The 20208-nt window shown below is 38.3% G+C and overlaps 2 protein-coding genes across 11 annotated transcripts in view; one reads left to right on the top strand and one right to left on the bottom strand.

The window, feature by feature from the left end:
• LOC131428544 (arrestin domain-containing protein 3-like) overlaps positions 1 to 20208 on the bottom strand; it is a 69999-nt gene that overhangs the window by 34171 nt on the left and 15620 nt on the right. The gene's annotated exons all lie outside the window — the stretch shown is intronic.
• Positions 8856 to 15386, top strand: LOC131429170 (uncharacterized). The gene is made up of 2 exons (XM_058593217.1): positions 8856 to 9531; positions 10498 to 15386. The coding sequence occupies exons 1-2, from the start codon at positions 8856 to 8858 to the stop codon at positions 15384 to 15386; spliced, it is 5565 nt and encodes a 1854-aa protein (XP_058449200.1).

Genomic DNA, 20208 nt, shown 5'->3' with positions numbered 1-20208 from the left:
TTGTGAGGAAAGATAATTAATTGCGTTTTTGCTGCATTTGGTTTAATTTTCCATTTTGACAGATAATCACTGAAAATATTTAAACTTCTTTGTAGGCGACTGCAGATCACTCTTAGATTTCTACCTGTGGCTAACAGACTTGTGTCGTCACAGAATAGCGATTTCTGACAACCAACGGGTAGATTTGGAAGATCAGAAGTGAAAATATTATACAAGATTGGAGCTACACTCGAACCCTGCGGAACACCGGCTCGTACGGGTAGCAATTCAGATTTACAATTCTGATAGCTAACCTGAAGAGTACGATCAGTTAAATAATTTTGAATCATTTTGATCAAATAAATAGGAAACTGGAAATCAAACATTTTTGCTATTAAACCTTTGTGCCAAACACTGTCGAATGCTTTTTCTATGTCTAGAAGAGCAACTCCAGTGGATAACCCAGAAGATTTATTTGATTTTATCATGTTCGTTACTCTGACAAGTCTATGAGTAGTTGAATGTTCATGACGAAATCCAAACTGCTCTGGTAAAAAAAATTGAATTCTCATTTATATGAGTCATCATTCTTAACAAGATAATTTTTTCAAAAAGTTTACTGATAGAAGAAAGTAAGCTAATTGGGCGATAACTTGATGTTTCTGCTGGGTTTTTATCAGGTTTTAGGATAGGAATTACTTTAGCGTTTTTCCATCTTTTTGGGAAGTAAGCTAATGAAAAACACTTGTTGAAAATTTTAACCAGGAGTCTCAAGGCAACATCGGGAAGATTTTTAATAAGAATATTAAAAATTCCATCATTACCAGGAGCCGTCATGTTTTTGAGTTTCCTAATAATTGATTTAATTTCATCAAAATTCGTCTCAATAATGTCATCGTGTGATAACACTTGGGCTGAAATATGCTCATATTTCAGTGAGACTTCATTTTCAATAGGACTCACAACGTTTAAATTAAAATTGTGGACACTCTCGAACTGCTGAGCTAGCTTTTGAGCTTTTTCACCATTTGTAAGAAGTATTTGATTTCCTTCCTTGAGAGCAGGAATTGGTTTCTGAGGTTTCTTAAGAACCTTAGAAAGTTTCCAGAAAGGTTTAGAATATGGTTTAATTTGTTCAACTTCTTTAGCGAAATTTTCATTTCGCAAAAGAGTAAATCTATGTTTAATTTCTTTTTGTAAATCCTTAACTATGTTTTTCATAGCAGGATCACGAGAACGTTGATATTGTCGTCGACGAACATTCTTCAACCGAATGAGCAGTTGAAGATTGTCATCGATGATAGGAGAATTTAATTTAGTTTGAGCTTTGGGAACTGAAAGATTTCTAGCTTCGATAATATAATGATTCAAATTATCAATTGCTGTGTCGATGTCCGCAGAATTTTCTAAAATAGTTTCATGATCCACATGATTTTCAATGTGAGATCTGTAATACAACCAATTAGCTCTATGATAGTTGAAAATAGAACTAATTGGATTAATTATAGCTTCGTTGGAAAGTCTGAATGTTACAGGAAGATGATCTGAGTCAAAGTCAGCATGAGTAATCGGTTCACTACAAATGTGACTTTGATCTGTTAGAACCAGATCAATTGTAGAAGGGTTTTTCACGGAAGAGAAACAAGTAGGATTACTGGGATGAAGAACTGTAAAGTAACCAGCTGAGAGTTGATTATGAAGTATTTTACCATTACTGTTATTTTGCCTACAATTCCACTGAACATGCTTAGCATTTAAGTCCCCTATTACGAAAAATTTCGATCGATATCTTGTAAGTTTTTGCAAATCGCCTTTAAAGAAATTTAATTGTTCGCCGGTGCATTGGAATGGCAAATATGCTCCAGCGATGAAATAAATTCCATGAATGGTTTCAACTTCGATTCCCAAGCTTTCAATAACTTTAGTATTGAAAGAAGGTAAAATTCGATGTTTAATTTGCCGTTGGACAAAAATGGCAACTCCACCACCAATTCCAGTAAACCTGTCAAATCGATGAACCACATAATGTGGATTACTTTTTAATTTTACATTTGGTTTAAGAAAAGTTTCTGTCACAATGGCAATATGAATTTTGTGAACTTTGAGAAAATTATAAAATTCATCTTCACTCGATTTCAAAGATCGAGCATTCCAATTTAAAATATTCAAATAATTATTTAACATCACTGTTAAATTTTAAATTCATTATAATATTATTTGCAAATTTCCATCCGATTTGAAATGCTTCAAAAAGTGATGAAGTCGAATTCATTTGGATGATCATTTGCAATCAACATCTTATTCACTCACAATCGAAAGGTATCACCATATACGGTTTGATACAACGCATACATACATATATGTATAAATATATACAGGCACCAAGGCATACTGACGTACACACATATATACATACATAAACACACATGTGTACATTTATATACATATATACAAATATGTATTTCACAAGCAAATATTGTAACATTGAATAACTATTTCTATTCTAATAGATTTTAACTAAATTCATTGTGCCAATAGTCATTTCATTAATAGAGTCACCATATTATTCTACCGATTACTCGACTTTCAATAAATGAATTGTGATGAAATCAAATACAAAATCTTTGCTTCATCTCTGATAAGCAATACCGCATAAAAGTAGTTCATAAAATGTACGATATCGCTGTTATAGCGACGCGAAATACTCCTAACCTCATCTCACTCTCGAAGTCAATCTATCGAACAGACACAACAGATCTCGCTCTAACCAATGGTTTTCATATATGAAATGACTAATGGATTTGAGATGAATGGGGGTGCTGTCACCCATTTTCTATCTTTTTATTGGTCGATCGTTAGTCCTGAGCTGGAACGGTGGCCTTTATTACCGTTCTTGCATTCCACTTCACTTATACTTCACTCACATATCACCTCATCCATCCGATCCCACACGAGCACAACAAACCTCACAGAATAAACGTCAAAGATGAACTTATTTCACCATTCAACTATTCCGTTATCATGTGAAATCTGACTGGGGTACGTTCATTTCGCTTAATTTCCACTTCACACCGGTAATAAGGGCCGGTAGTATGAAAATGAAACGTAAAAAAGAGCTCAGTTAAGCCCTACCGGCCTCTCCAACCCCGGATGTTGGAGCGTATTGCAATCAACATCTTATTCAAATCGTTTCATGCCTCACTCAATAAACTCAATAATTAAACTAAAAGTTATAACACATATTTATATTAAATTGTAACAATAATTATTCGTATCTGATGATGTTTGCAATACCGTCAAGCCCATCAACCACGGGAGGGTTAAACCAAAGACTATTACTCGATTGAAATGTAACACTTTTTTCTGAATGACTTTTTATTGCACTACTAAAACTCAATGAAGTTTTGGGTAAAACTAGTATAGATTAATGTTAACATATTTATATTTCTGTCAAGTCAAGTTATCGACAAATAAATATGGACCCGAACGTGGAAAATCCAGACAAGTTCCACAAGTGGATCGCAAAACAGTTGAGAGTCGACAATTCCGTGTGGTAAAATCGTTCAAGAAGACGGAAGAAGCGGAAGCAAAGCGAACAAATGCAAAGCCGTGGTAAACTATTTCATAGCATACTAAGTTATGGCAGCGCGTGCATCACACACAATAGGGTAACAGAGGTCTTTTGGCCACTTCATACATTTGGCCGACCTACCAAACTTTATGGATTTAATCGATGTTAAGTAACCCATGTTGCGTCAATTTGAAGCTAATCACATTAAATCTCCTATTGCGGAAGGGGGGTTCAAAGATATTACAACCTTTGGTGGATATTTTTACAAAGTGGGCCAAAATAGAATCAACCGTAAGGTGGGCCAAAATACATCTGTTACCCTAAGTTATGATTTATTTATCGATGGCGGGCACAGCATACGTGCAAATTACTGTGGTTACTATTAAAATTAAATTATTTCGCACCACTCGGTCGTAATACAATACAGCTTGCAGTAAACTAATACTTGAAAACCTGTTCTATTCAAGGAAGCAACGGCCTTAACTTTGCCGTACGTGTAATCCTAGCTTTTTACAAAGTGGGCCAAAATAGAATCAACCGTAAGGTGGGCCAAAATACATCTGTTACCCTAAGTTATGATTTATTTATCGATGGCGGGCACAGCATACGTGCAAATTACTGTGGTTACTATTAAAATTAAATTATTTCGCACCACTCGGTCGTAATACAATACAGCTTGCAGTAAACTAATACTTGAAAACCTGTTCTATTCAAGGAAGCAACGGCCTTAACTTTGCCGTACGTGTAATCCTAGCTTGAAAAGGCTCGAACGAGAGCTTCGTTATAATTCTCGTGATGGTAGATTTTTCAAAGTTGGTCGCTCTCTACAAAGTTGTGGTGCTAGTGCGTGAAGATGAATTTATGAATCTGAATACGACTAGAATATTTGAATGTGTTTAAAAATTGAAGATTCTGTAATATTGCCAGTATTACCCTGATTATAGTGAATACAAGCTTACAATCCTCCGATTTACCCGCAGAATTTCTACAGGTAGAATTCACATTAAGGTTGGATTATCGATTACACGTTGGAACTCAGCGCTGAATTAATATGGGTGTACCCATTTGAGCTCTTGTCACATGAGGTAGATAAGGCGGAGAAAGGGGTTATTGTGCAGGTTGTAACGCTGAACTGAAGGATAGCACGTAATTAAATTATTTCTGTTCAGGTTTCGATGCTAATATTGGACAATTCAATTTTATGGTGTGTCACCAAAATCGATGGAGTGATGGATGCTAATTATCGTAGCATTTCGGAACAGCCACTTGAAATCAATGCGCTGAAGAACAACTGATGCAACATGTTTTATTCAAAGTCTATCAACTACCAAGTGACGGACACAAAAAAAAGAACAATTAGGAGGGTCGACTCTCTCAGATTTGGAAAAACCTGAGAACGTATCTTTAGTATGGCAACATATTAATTTTGCATGGATAGAAAAAAAAACAATTCAACTCTAGACTAATTTTTTAAAAAAGATTGAATGCTTTCTGTTGCAGGAACTTTTTCCAAGTCGTTTTAATTCGTGAACTGTTACTTGTACAAAAATAGTGCCCAAGAAGAAGTTGTACGCGGAGAGGTAATATTACTCAACTGTTGTGTTTTGGCATTAAAAATTCCTTCAGGTTGTAAAAGGGTGAGATAATTAAGTGCTCACAAGTTCGTATGTCATGCCTCCTCTTGTGTCTATGATGACATTTGGTCAACAGAACCGCGTCGACTCCTACGTTAGTAGCGGAATGGGCGGGTTCTTCTTCATTCCTATTGGGATTGGCTGGCTTGTGACGACGAGTGACTTGTGTGATCATGTCATTAGGAGGATTTCACATCCCTCTAAAGGTACGTATAAGCGGAAACGATTGCTTGTCGACCACATCCTGTTTTGATCCTTCGTCTAGTGACATAGGGTTAGTCGGTAGTGCTTGATGCCTTTCTCATATCAATCATATTCTCATATACAATACTCTGATATTCTGTTCAAAATGTTTCTCGTCGATTCTTGACAGAAACCAAGGGATTGTTTGTGCATTAACTAGGAATGAAACACGAGAAAGAGAAGTGAGTTCCACTACTGTAGGTACTTCCAGTACCGTAATCCGAGAACTGGTATAATCGATGTCAGTTCGTATGGCCATCAACTAACAAGAGATAACAAACTCTATTGGTTTTTATTCAAATTTTGTAGATTTTATACGATTTACAATTAAAAAACTGGTATAACCTAGCGCAAATTTTTGTTCTATCAAAAAATATGCAGTAATTTTTGGTAGAACTATAAGACCAATAATTTTACCCTAAGATTGGGAATATCGGTTCTGCAAACTCTGAAAAAGTGACCAGGAATCGGTTTGTTTAGCTACCTACCGATAATGTCTATCGATTTGTGTAGTTTTGAGTCTAGTTTAGAAACTTTTTCACGGTGTTTGTTTCGCCGCTTTAAGGCCATCGTCCAAGTACACTGCGCGCGGATGGTTTTAGGAATTTTTCGATGGAAAATTTGAACATTTTTTAAAACCAAAAACATACAAACCTTTAAAAAAATTTATCTTTTTGCTGGGTGAAAATGGTTTGGAAGATTTTCCGAGTGGTATAAAAAATAGCTCTGAAGTGTTCAAAATTTTTAGAAAAAATAATGCGATGATATGAATTTTTTTAATGTGGAACACATTTTTGTTTTCTATATAAAGATGCAAATTAGAAACTAAAGAAAAATACACGTAGAAATGTGGTCAGGTTTTGAACAATTACAGCTCAGTCAATTTTGTATCAATTATCAATATTATGTCACCATTTGATTGGAAATATTTCTACGTATTGATTTGAATGTTCATAGTCATGTTTTTTTAAACTGTATATCATTGAAATGTTGATTAATAGTTAGCAGAGTCCTTTTTGTCAGCAAAAAAATCTCCGGCATTTCCCTGCCATAGTCGACAGTTTTGAAAGAGTAAGCGATATATCAAAGGGAAATCATCGCTGATTGGTCAATCGATGCAAAAGCAAAGCGAAATTATAGCTAACGTTTCAGTCCTACGCGTAGCATGCTAGAGGTAGGTTGTTGCTAGACAGCAAGACAAAAAGGGTTATAAAACGAATTGAAGCTTTAATTGATATGCTCTGATCTTGTGTCATGCAAGATTGGATGAAATCCCATGTAATGTCGTTTCGCCTGAGAAATTGACAACTACCCCAGGGTAAATTTAGACTAATTTCTAATTTATATAAGATGAACTCGATTGATAATGAGAAATAGTTTATCGCTTCAACCGAAATCGCAGAATGGTAGTAAAGGTACAGAACCGCTATAAAAAACTGCTTGCATACAAAACTTGAACACAAGCTTGGCGAAGAGAAGCTTAAATATCGATATCCGTATCGCAAGCATGTACAAACATATAATTGCATACATTGGGGCTATTGATGTAATTTCGTCGGCTACAAAACAAATATAAATCACGACAATTAAAGTCTATATTCTGGGTTCGCGTGTTCGGTGTTGGTTCCTAATAATGATCAATCTAAACAGACTCTCGTGCATTTGCGGATTCAAAAGTGTGACGATTAATTGAAAATGTCGATCATTAGTTCCACATCAATGGCTCGAACAACCCCATGGGGCTGATCCTTGTAGTTTTTTTTTTCAAATAAACATAATGCTGGCTACAATGATTACATTCAGACACGTTTTTGGAAAAGCTTTTCACACTTTTCATGGAGAATCAACAAATTTCATATAACCGAATTCGTTGTAAATCGGTTCAGCCATGGAGAAAGAATAATGTTGAGACTTTTAGTACAACTCGAGATATTCACGATTGAAGTAAAATGTATTCACGTAAAAAAAAACTTGCTACTGAATTGTTCCGTTTTTCTTCAACTTGTTGTAACTTTAAAACTTTCAACTGCACAAAAATTATACCTTAAGAAATAGTTGTAAAAAATTGAATGAACACTTTAAAAAGTATCAACTGAAAAAAGGTGAAAGCTTTTTCAAGATTTAGAAAACTATTCAAAAAATGTTCAATGGAAAAATGGCACTTGTAATTTGTTTGAAAATTAAACTTGTGATAAGGTGAAATGTAGCGTCATAAAATGCGCGCAAAATTTTATCCACTTCAGTTGAACGAACCGTCGCACAAAGCATAACAAGAAAAACCGACACATAGAAACCAGAACTTTTCTCAGTGATTGAGCGCAGTGGGCTTACCTCTCGTTATTTTGGCTTGTAAATAAGACTGGACGTAATGGATTTTTGGATCCTTCACACTTTGAATATATGCTAATTCAATCGTTATTGTTAGTGATTACTCTTACACTAGAGCTATGAATCACGAGTAATTATGAATGACTAACATGAGGTTATATGTGTATACCTGAGTTTAGTAGCAAGCATGGATTCTTCTTCAAAAGAACGATTGAAGACAAGAGAACATTCAAGTATTTTCGATATCTTTGCCAGTAGTTTACCAGGCCACATTGTTTGTATCACAGGTTATACAAAAGTTATATTTTAAAATATTCTACATGAACGATAATACTTGGTGTTGAAAATAGCAGGTCTGCCAACACTGAAAACGGAAGTGTAGTTTCGGCCTCTCAGTGACAGCGATATCTGTCACGACTGAATACGAACGGAGAACAAAGAAAAGAAGAAGGAATGAGGATAGGAGAAAAAAGTGCTAACGTGAGAGTTGAGTCGAAGATCGTACGAAACCCGCACGGTCCACGGAGTGCTTGTCATTTGTTCGACGTTTGATCATCCAAGCTGTTAACAAAACGACCATTCCAGAACGGAACACCAATCGTTTGTTACCAACTCCGTGCCTACGATCAGTGCACACAACCGATGGAAGTGAAGTTAAATTTCGTATTCGACGATAGGGTAAAACACGATCACGTGGGTAAACAGGTAAAAACCGCCGGTACTATCTTGTTCCTTACACTTAATCTAAATATATACTATCATGTAATTATCTACTTACTTTATAGAACTTAAATCAACTAAGAATTGAACTATACTATTTCATTTGTCAGGGCTATTGAAGTATCTAAAGTGAGAAAGGTTCAGAAGAAAGGTTATGTTAAAATCGTATTTGAACACTAAATGTGAGTAGAAGGAAATGATGAATTCATAATGTTAATTTCTAACAAATTAATAAATTTCAGCTTAAAGCTGCTTATTGTATTGAGTTGCTAAACGACGTGTTTCATTGGCGACGTCGAAACCCGACCTTCTGAACAAACTTTAAGATTTATTGCGAATTGTATACTGAATAAAGGAGAAACTGCGAAGTAAGCAGCAATATGTATTCCACTCGTGAATGTGGTAAATGTAACACCGGGGGTGTTGTGAATGAAATGGTCGGTTGCGACATGTGTGACATCTGGTTGCACGCTGACTGTGCCGGTATCACGGGTGATACACCGGACCCAAACAGAAGTTGGCGCTGCGCAGAGTGTTTACATGATGAAGTGACAGATGTTGTCAGCATCGGTAGTCGGAAAACCGCAAAAACTTCAAGTAGCACCCGAAATCGACGTGCAGAGCTTGCCCTCAAGTTGCTTGAAGAGGAACAAGCGTTGAGAGAGATAAACCGTCAGAAGGAGGATGAACTAAGAAGAAAAGAAGCAGAAATTTTGAAGACGAGAGCTGAGGAGGATGCAAAACTTCTCAAGCAAAAGCACGATTTATTACAATCCTTGGAAGATGAAGACAACAGCAATAGGAGCGGGATAAGTAGCAGAGCGAGCCGGGAGATGGTTCAGTCGTGGCTTGGTGGTGGTGAAATACCACCGCCTGAAAAACCACAACCATCTGTAGGAGATGTTCAACCGATCGTTACATCCACATTCGGAACAGTTTCTACACACAAAAGTACGATGTCTGGGCCGCAGTTCGGTACCGACAGTCATCCCACCGCGATAGCTGCGACAAACATCGACGTGCCTAAGTCTTCGTCAACACCACATACCATGATAAGTACTGTGTTCGATCCCAAAATATCCATATCACAGAGAAACCAAACTGTACAATCATTCTTACAAGGAAGTAGAAAGCTACGAGGGGCAAGTTTCTCAACGAAATATAGAACACACTTGAATATTACAACAGTATCCCAAAATGTTAGCTCCCACAATAATGTTATTCCTCTTGCTAGTAAATTTTCTCAAGTATTTCCTACGGTCTCTCAAAATTCTTTCCTGTCCAACTTGAAGGATTTGTCAATAGGACATACCGTTCCAGTCAATACTACCAGATCGCATTTTGTATCAGCTCCTTCGTTAGGGAATGCAATGAATGTGGTGCAGACGTATTCGCAGCCGACATCGAGTGTGCCTTACTTTAATCAATGGAGCCATTTTCAGCATGTACCAAAGGTTTCTTTCACATCCGTACCGGCTACGACAACAGTTCTTGGACAAGCTCATTCGGCGGAGCAATTGACCTGTCAAGGAAATGCGCTAACATATACACACAGCCAACATCGAGCACGTCTTACAGTAATCAGTTGAATCACTATCAATATGAGCCAAACGCTCTTTTTGCTTCCGTTCCACTCGCGACAACACCTTTCGGAGCGACTCATCCCGAGGCACAACTTGTCTGCCAAGCGAATGTGCCAACATATACACAGCCGATATCGAGCGTATCTTACGCTAAACCGTGGAACCATTCTCAGTACGATCCAAAGGTCTCCTTCAGATCCGTTCCAGTTACGACAACACCATTAGGACAAACTCAACTAACATCACAATGGGACTGCCGTGGACATACAGATGGAGTTCCAACAAATGTGTACGATTCGAGATCTCAACAACATACAATTCCGTCTGACACGCAGCAAACAAATGCATCATTTCAAACTGTACCGTCCGGTGCTCAAATAGTTTTCAGGTGATCCTCAAGACTGGCCAATATTCTCGAGTACATTTTATAATTCTACAGCGGCTTGTGGCTATACGGATGTGGAAAATCTCGCTAGGCTACAACGCTGTCTAAAAGGCTCTGCGCTCGAGGCAGTGAAAAGTCGTCTGCTGTTGCCACAGTCGGTGTCGTTCGTGATGGATACACTCAAGATGTTGTACGGGCGACCAGAGATTTTGCTTCACTCTCTATTGCAGAAATTACGAAGTGTTTCATCCCCAAGGACTGAGAATTTACAATCGATAATCGTATATGGTATGGCTGTACGCAATCTCGTCGATCATATGCGTGTTGCCAATCTAGAGGATCACATGCGAAACCCAATGTTGGTACAAGAGCTTGTAGAGAAACTTCCACCACAAATGCGCATGCAGTGGTCGTGTTTCAAGCGTACCTACACGGATGTTGACCTGTCAACATTCGGTGAATTTATGTCGGAATTAGTAAAAACGGCAACGGATGTATCTATACCTGGGGAACTTATTGTACAACAAACCAGATCGATCAATAAAGGACGAGAAAAACAGAAACTGTACGTTCATACCGAAGCAGAAAGTAAGAAAAAAAAGTCAACGAATACCAAGTCTCCAAATGAGTCGGATCCTACGAGACGTCAGTGTGCCTACTGTTCGGAAGACGGTCATGAGATAGCACGTTGTCCACAGTTCAAAGCATTGGATCTGGACGGGAGATGGAAAGCGATTCGATCGAAAGGACTTTGCAGGATGTGTCTAATACCACACCGAAAGTGGCCATGTCGTTCGGGCAAGGAGTGTGGAGTAGATGGATGTCGCATTCATCACAACTCACTGCTACATTCGCAACGGGCTGTAACGGAGACATTAGGGGGACAACCTAAGTATGTTGAAAATGTTACGCGTCAGAATCATCATGCGGTCTCAAATTTTTCATTATTTCGCTATCTTCCCGTAACACTCGAAGGGAATGGGAAAAAACTGAACACGTTTGCGTTCTTGGACGATGGTTGTGAGTCTACACTGTTGGAAGCGGGACTAGCGAAAGAATTGAATATCGTTGGGCCAGAAGAACCTCTTTGTTTGTCCTGGACAGGAGATATATCTCGTGAAGAAAAGGGATCACAACGGGTTTCGGTGACAATCAGTGGAGTAGGGCTTAAGAGTAAATTCCAACTGAGCAATGTGCGTACGGTGCAAAAATTGATGCTGCAGAGTCAGTCGTTCCATTATGATGAACTCAAGAGAATATATCCGCATTTGGAAGGGCTACCTTTGAGCAGTTATTCCGACGCGGTTCCGAGAATGATCATTGGTATCGAACATGCACAAATGATAACCACTCTGAAAGTGCGTGAAGGAAGATCTACCGATCCAATTGCAGCCAAAACGCGGTTGGGCTGGTGTGTGTACGGTAAGCAGTCCGACGGCTGTGATGCTGTTACTCAACTGCACATGCACTCGCAAGCGAACGAATACAGGGAACTACACGAGTTAATGAAACAGTATTACAGTATTGAGGAGGCAGCAGTTGCAACACCATTAGAGTCGGAGGAGGATCGACGAGCTCGCGCCATCCTGGAAAAAACGACACAGAGAGTTGATGGTGGTTTCGAAACCGGGCTCCTATGGAAGTATGACAGACCATCGTTTCCAAACAGTTATCCCCTTGCTCTTCGAAGAATGTATTCTTTGGAAAAGCGGCTTGCAAAGGAACCAGAACTACAACAGCGAGTGAACACATTGCTAACCGAATATGAGAGTAAAGGTTACGCTCATCGAATCACACAAGAAGAGTTGAACATGACTAAACCCGAACGTGTCTGGTATCTGCCAATAGGAATCGTGAGGAACCCGAAGAAACCGGACAAGATACGCTTGATCTGGGATGCCGCCGCACGAGTTCATGGTGTTTCACTCAACGATATGCTCCTGAAAGGGCCAGATATGTTGGCATCGTTATTTGCAGTTTTATTGCGTTTTCGTCAGCGATCGGTGGCCGTGTGTGGAGATATACGAGAGATGTTCCACCAGATCCGAATCGTATCTCAGGATAAGCAGTCGCAGAGATTTGTCTATAGAGAAAATCCAGATCAGTTACCACAGATCTATGTTATGGACGTGGCCACATTCGGAGCTACTTGTTCGCCATGTTCCGCTCAGTTCGTCAAGAACAAGAACGCCCAGGAATTTGCTTCAAAATTTCCAAGAGCTGCCGAGGCAATTGAAAAGGCTCACTATGTTGACGATTTTCTGGATAGCGTTGACACGGTTGAAGAAGCAGTTCGACTGGTGAAAGATGTTAAATACGTGCACGATCAGGGAGGCTTTGATATCCGAAATTTTTTATCCAATTCGGCCGACGTGTTGCAAGGTCTAGGAGAAACTCAGAGCACACAGGTGACGTCAGTTACTCTCAGCAGGATGGCAGATATGGATCGTGTTTTAGGCGTAATTTGGATACCGGCTACCGATGTTTTTGCCTACGACATAGTTCTAAAGGATGATCTTGTTAAGCTGCTGACGGAAGGAATCACGCCTACAAAACGGCAGGTGCTACGACTCGTGATGTCGTTATTTGATCCATATGGTCTAATTGCGCATTTCACCATACATGGTAAGATTTTAATGCAACACATATGGAGATCTGGTTCGGACTGGGATGAAAAAATAGTAGAAGGGCTACAAGGGCTGTGGAATAGCTGGATTATGCTTTTGAAGCGATTGAACGAAGTACGTGTTCCTCGCTGTTTCTTCGGTGGAGCAAGTAGTGGACTGCCTAGTGCAATCCAACTGCATGTTTTTGTCGATGCGGGAGAATTGGCGTATGCATGCGTTGCCTATTTACGGATTATCCAAGATGGAACAGTGCGATGTGCGCTAGTCGCGGCAAAAACAAAAGTAGCGCCGCTAAAACCGTTATCTATTCCTCGTTTAGAGCTGCAAGCTGGATTGATAGGCGTACGTTTGATGGATAACATATGTGCAGTGTTGGATCTACCTTTAGAAAAACGGTATGTGTGGACAGATTCGAGAACGATTCTTTCCTGGATAAAATCAGACAGTCGGCGTTATCACTCATTCGTTGGCTTTCGTGTGGGAGAGATTCTGAATATATCTTCTATGGATGAGTGGCGTTACGTACCATCTAAGCTCAACGTAGCAGACGATGCAACGAAATGGGGCTCTGGACCCAGTTTTAGTCCGAATAGTCGCTGGTATAGCGGTCCGACCTTTTTGTATCTGTCAGAAACACAATGGCCCGACCAACCAACGATAATAGAGGCGACAAAGGAAGAGTTGCGTGTAGCATTCCAGTATCATCAACAAATAACACCCGGACTGGTCGATGTGAGTAGATTTTCGAACTGGAATCGTCTTGTGCGAACTATGGCGTACGTGTTCAGAGCCATTGGATTGTTTCGGAAGAAAAGCCGACCTGGACCACTGACAAGTGGTGAGTTGCGTCAGGCAGAGAACGTGCTGTGGCGACAGGCGCAAATCCAAGCCTTTCCGGACGACTTCTGCGTACTGCATTTCAACAAAACGAATCCAGATGAACAACCAAAACGAATCGAGAAGTGTAGTCCACTCTTTAAGCAGTCACCATTTATCGATGATGCTGGAGTAATTCGAATGGATAGCAGGATTTGTGCAGCGCCGACCATCCCATACGCAGCAAAATATCCAATACTGTTGCCGAGAGATCACAAATTGACTACACTTCTGGTTGAAGAGTATCATCGTCGTTTCAAACACCAAAATCACGAGACGGTGCTTAACGAGATTTGGCAGCAATTTCGAATACCGAAGTTACGTCCCTTGCTCAAACGCATTGTCAGAAATTGCGTACACTGCAAGGTTCGGAAGGCTGTACCGAAGCCAGCAATGATGGCCTGCTTACCGAAGGTAAGATTAACGCCCCATATCCGAGCTTTCAGCCACACGGGAATCGACTACTTCGGTCCAATACAAATCAGACAAGGTCGGAGCTTGGTGAAACGCTGGGTGTCTCTTTTTACATGTCTCACGATTCGTGCAATTCATCTAGAATTAGTACATTCTCTCTCAACACAATCCTGCGTTATGGCGATCAGAAGGTTCGTGGCACGCAGAGGATCTCCTTCGGATTTTTATTCGGATAACGGTACCTGTTTCCGAGGTGCAAGTAATTTGTTGGTAGAACAGATTCGGGCGATCCACGTCGATTGTGCAGTGACATTCACCAATGCTCGGACGAACTGGCACTTTAATCCTCCATCCGCACCCCATATGGGTGGAGCATGGGAGCGAATGGTACGATCGGTGAAGGCAGCAATGCAGACAATCTCAGAACACCCTCGTTATCCAAACGACGAGGTACTGGAGACAGTAATGCTGGAAGCAGAGGCCATAGTCAACTCACGACCTCTAACCTACATCCCATTGGAAAACGCCGATCAAGAAGCACTAACACCTAACCACTTTCTGTTGTATGGGCCGAGTGGCATAGGACAACCGACTACACCGCTAATGAGCAGTGGACACGCGTTGCGGGATAGCTGGAAGCTGGCACAAAATCTGGTAGATATGTTCTGGAAGCGTTGGGTCCGCGAGTACTTACCGATGTTAACCAGAAGAACGAAGTGGTTCGAATATGTGCAACCGCTGGAACCCGGAAATTTAGTTATGGTAATCGACGAAACAAAAAGAAATGGGTGGATACGAGGACGAGTCGTAAGCGTCGTTCGTGGCAAGGACGGACAAGTTCGGAGTGCCACAGTACACACTATAAACGGAATCATGAACCGGCCTGTGGTGAAACTAGCTAAGCTGGACGTTTGCGAGACTCGGAGCTGTAAGCCAGGAATCCCGGAACTACACGCGGGAGGGGATGTTGAAAATAGCAGGTCTGCCAACACTGAAAACGGAAGTGTAGTTTCGGCCTCTCAGTGACAGCGATATCTGTCACGACTGAATACGAACGGAGAACAAAGAAAAGAAGAAGGAATGAGGATAGGAGAAAAAAGTGCTAACGTGAGAGTTGAGTCGAAGATCGTACGAAACCCGCACGGTCCACGGAGTGCTTGTCATTTGTTCGACGTTTGATCATCCAAGCTGTTAACAAAACGACCATTCCAGAACGGAACACCAATCGTTTGTTACCAACTCCGTGCCTACGATCAGTGCACACAACCGATGGAAGTGAAGTTAAATTTCGTATTCGACGATAGGGTAAAACACGATCACGTGGGTAAACAGGTAAAAACCGCCGGTACTATCTTGTTCCTTACACTTAATCTAAATATATACTATCATGTAATTATCTACTTACTTTATAGAACTTAAATCAACTAAGAATTGAACTATACTATTTCATTTGTCAAGGCTATTGAAGTATCTAAAGTGAGAAAGGTTCAGAAGAAAGGTTATGTTAAAATCGTATTTGAACACTAAATGTGAGTAGAAGGAAATGATGAATTCATAATGTTAATTTCTAACAAATTAATAAATTTCAGCTTAAAGCTGCTTATTGTATTGAGTTGCTAAACGACGTGTTTCATTGGCGACGTCGAAACCCGACCTTCTGAACACTTGGCTTGTATTCAGTGCATTCAGTAGCCTGTTAAGGTTGAAGTTTTAGTTTTTGTATAAAAATTGCTACAATCTAAAATAATACCTATTATATGATATTACACAGCCAAGCATTATTGCTTCAGCAACATCAGTCCACCGAGTCCACCGTGCTTTTCTCACACCACCTCAATACGAAACAGCAGGGCGCAAGATTTATAAAAAATGCGGAAAAGTTCATTTTAACTTTTTCAAATTTCGGTTGTTTTAGCTAAAATTTTATAATTTTAAGTTGCATTTTCAGATTCTTTGTGAAATTCTGCTACAAACACTACGTTTCAGTTCTAAAACCATCCCCGTGGAACGGAACAGTAACCGTTTATACATTTCAAAAACCAATAACGGCTTGGCAAAGCAAAATTTTAAAATTCTAAGAATACTTAGTTGTGATAAATTTGATCTCGAAAACTTAAGTGTTTTTGGTTTTTCGAAAATCGGTCTAGTTTTTGAATAATTGATCAAAAACGCGATTCATGCATTCCGCTACATTTCACTTTAAAACCAACATTTGACGTTAATTCGATTAATGACTTTTAAAAGGTGAAGAAATTACAGATGAAACAATTTATAGGCATATGCAAAATTTCAAATTTGTGATAAAAAACAGTAAACCCTAGAATATGATTTTACGGCTCAAGACCAATAAATTTCTCCACAGAAGGTACCGATCTCGAGAAAGTACATCCGCTTCTTTTAAAAGTTAAACTTGAATCGAACTGGTCTTTCCATTCGTGCAAAACAAATGGTTGACTATATTGAAGACGTGTGCAAAGTTTCATCCATTTCAGCGAATTTAAAATCTGAATACTTGTTATCCATTTATGGAATTGCACAGGTAGTTTTTATTAACGTGTATTCATTTGCATTTTATGTAATAACGAATTAATAAGTACTACTTTTGGTAAAAAAGTAAGATTTTGTTCATGATTTCCAAATTATTTATTCATTCTTCCAAATCTATTTCGCCCCCTTCAAAATAATCCATCCGGTACCAATACACTTGTGCCAATGATTTTCCCAATCCTCGAAACAGTTGCTAAAGTCAATTTTCGGAATAGCCTTCAATGCGCGTAGCGATTCACGTTTGATTTCTTCGAATGACTCAAAACGGTTTCCCCGGAATGGTCGTTTGAGTTTGGTGAATAGCCAGAAGTCACACGGAGCTAAATCAGATGAATACGGTGGATGCGGAATGATATTGATTGAAGTTTTGGCGAAAAAATCACGAAGAATCAATGAGTGATTTTAGAAACAATCGTTCGAATTTTCAAATCTGTGGGATTTTTTTCAGCAAATTTTCAAAGTTTACTTGTTATTTCCTAAACATTTGACTGGAAAAAAATGATCGATTTCGAATATTTCAAGTTCCAAAGTCGATATTCAAAATAATTTTTTTTCGAGATAACACAAGATCTTGAGGTTTCATGAATTTTTAAGAAATTTTTTTTCCTTAGTATTGCGATTTTTTATGCGAATTTTCTAAATTATGCGATTTTTTATAGGAATTTTAGAATTGCGGTTTTTGTGCGACTTGAGTGTAACTTAGTCATTATCAGCGGTAATGTAATATCAAACCAAAAATGTTTTTTTTTTGTAAAACGTAAACCCAGTTTCGACTATCAATACAACGAAACGAATGGTTTACTAATAACATAACAAAACATGTAATGCTATTTATCGAAAAAACCGGAAATTAATAGAGAATACATCTGGTATTCAAAAGATTTCAGAAAATTACTCAAGCTATTAAGAATATAGGACCAAATCCATTTTTACCATTACGGTAACGCTCGGCCTGCGGTTTCGTTAGCGGTCAACAATTATTTGAACAATAATGTTTTGATCTAGGCAGAACGCTCTAAACGGAATAAGTTTCGTGCAACTTGATTCCGTCTTAGGATTCTGATTACTTTATTTTTCGGAATCCGTAAAATGAATGGTAAACAATGTGTTGCGATGAACAATGCGTTGTGTTTAAAGTAAGTAACCAGACCTACTCAAAATAAGCACATTTATTTCTTGATCCAATGTGCACTATTCCCATATTTATTCACAATATCGCACAATATTTTACGAATAGTAAGGCAGGGTATGCCCTCTACCGAAGTTACCAGATTAAATTTATTTCTCAGTCCCTCTGGAGAGCATCACATCACTCGCCGTTCCCTAAATCTTGGAGTAGATTCATTAAGCATTCATTCCAGATTTTCTCCCATTCAAAATGTCCCCAATTTCAATTGTAACTTTTCCCTCATGAGATCAATTTCTTCTATGGAGAGTACTGCGCTAGATTGATCTGAATCATGAATTATGAGCTTCTTAATTGAGAGTTGGGAACAAATAAAAACTTTTTTTTTTCAGAGTAACTACGTAATACTTTTATGTTACCAATCATCTTCTAGGGAGCGTTGCTCGTATGTAATCGAAATATCTTTCCGATTATGTTTCATCACGTTTGAAAAACTTTTCTCGTTTCGAGGCACTAGTTCTTGCTTGAATTCGTTGTTGAAGTCGCGGTCGTTGCCAGCAATAAAACACTTAAAGGAAATGTTCCAGGCGTAGCTAGCCACACCGGATGGTAGCAAACTACTGCTGTACACGCAGAGAAAAAAAATGTAAAGATAACCAAATTTGGGTTTTATCCAATAATTTTTTCTTATTTAAATCGTGGTAAAATCTAGTTTAAAATAGCAAATATCGTTGCATGGAACTACAAAACATGATAATTAATTTTTGTCTTTGAATTAGTTTGTTTCAATCAATAATTTGATAAAAATAACATATCGATAGTCCCACGACAAAAGGGCCTAACTGCATATGACTGTTTCTTTTTGTTTACTTTGTCTTCCACGATTTACTTTCAAGTAAAAACTACTTCGATTTATAAGGGAAACTTTCAAGAATGGCTCCGTAATAATGAAAAGAGAAAGTAAATAAAGCTGTCGATTTATTGACAAACATTTTCACAGTAAATTCAATTTGAAAAAATTGTTTTAAGTGAACGAACTCAAGTTAAAGTTGATACTTTTTAGTTGAAATAAATGTACTTGAATTTAGTTTTTACAATCAACACTTTTGTTTGTTATAATCATACATTTTTGTTCGGTTTTCACGAATGAAAAAATTTCTTTCAATTTAATTTGCAAGTTAATTTTTGAAGCTACTTGCATTTCGATTTATATTCGTTTTAAAATTCTTAAAAAGCTTTTGATTGGTATTTCTAATATTTTAAATATTTTGTCGCGAAACGTTCGAATTATGCACATATCACAATCAAGCTTTGGTATTTTAATTAGTATCCAATGATTTGGCACTGCCTCATTCCGGTCCAGATATTTGCAACAAATATTATTTCGTAAAGAAAAATGTGCATCGTTCAAAAATATTATTAACTATCAATACATACGCTTGAATAATAAAAAAAACTCTCTAGGAAATGGAAGAAGCAGATAAAATTTTACTTATAAAACGCACACAAACTTTATCCGCGGGAGAAAAAAAAAATGCTCTGAAATATTCACGCGGCAAAAAACTTCTCTGGTTTACAAGAAATAAAACTAATATGGTTCATTTAAACAGTAAGCTTAGTTGTATCATTACACAAATAAGACCAAAGATAAATTGAACAAAATCTGTTTTGGATGCAGTAGACATAGACATAGACACATAACATCAGGTCAACTTTGGTAAACAATTAATAAATAGATAGTTTATTCCAATAATAAAATCAGTCATGCCAAATAATTGTTTCATTTGACTAGACCAACATTTTGATTCAAATCAAACAGGACACAATGTTCATGTTGAAGGGAGAAATTAGTTCAAAATAATCATATTCTAGCCAGAAATCATCATAAATCAAATTTAAAAATCTACTACCAGTTTTGTTATTTTAAACATGCTCCATTTTCTGTGTGTAACATCCCAGCATCAAAACTCGGTACAGTCAGCTAACTAGCTCACTCGGGATCGACCAGGGGTAAACACAGCGGGAGCTCGAACAAAGGACAATAATGGCTGTATAGAGAATTTCCCGTGTTTTCGTCTCTTTCGAAAGATAATGCTTATTTTGCTTTCGGTGACTGGATTTAACTGTAGAGAAATGCAGTCACACGTTATCAGTTAGTTCAATTCCAGGAAAAAT

Source organism: Malaya genurostris, chromosome 2, assembly GCF_030247185.1.
Source record: "Malaya genurostris strain Urasoe2022 chromosome 2, Malgen_1.1, whole genome shotgun sequence".
Taxonomy (NCBI): domain Eukaryota; kingdom Metazoa; phylum Arthropoda; class Insecta; order Diptera; family Culicidae; genus Malaya; species Malaya genurostris.
The sequence above is the reverse complement of the archived record's forward strand: the minus strand, read 5'-3'. Positions and strand labels throughout refer to the sequence as shown.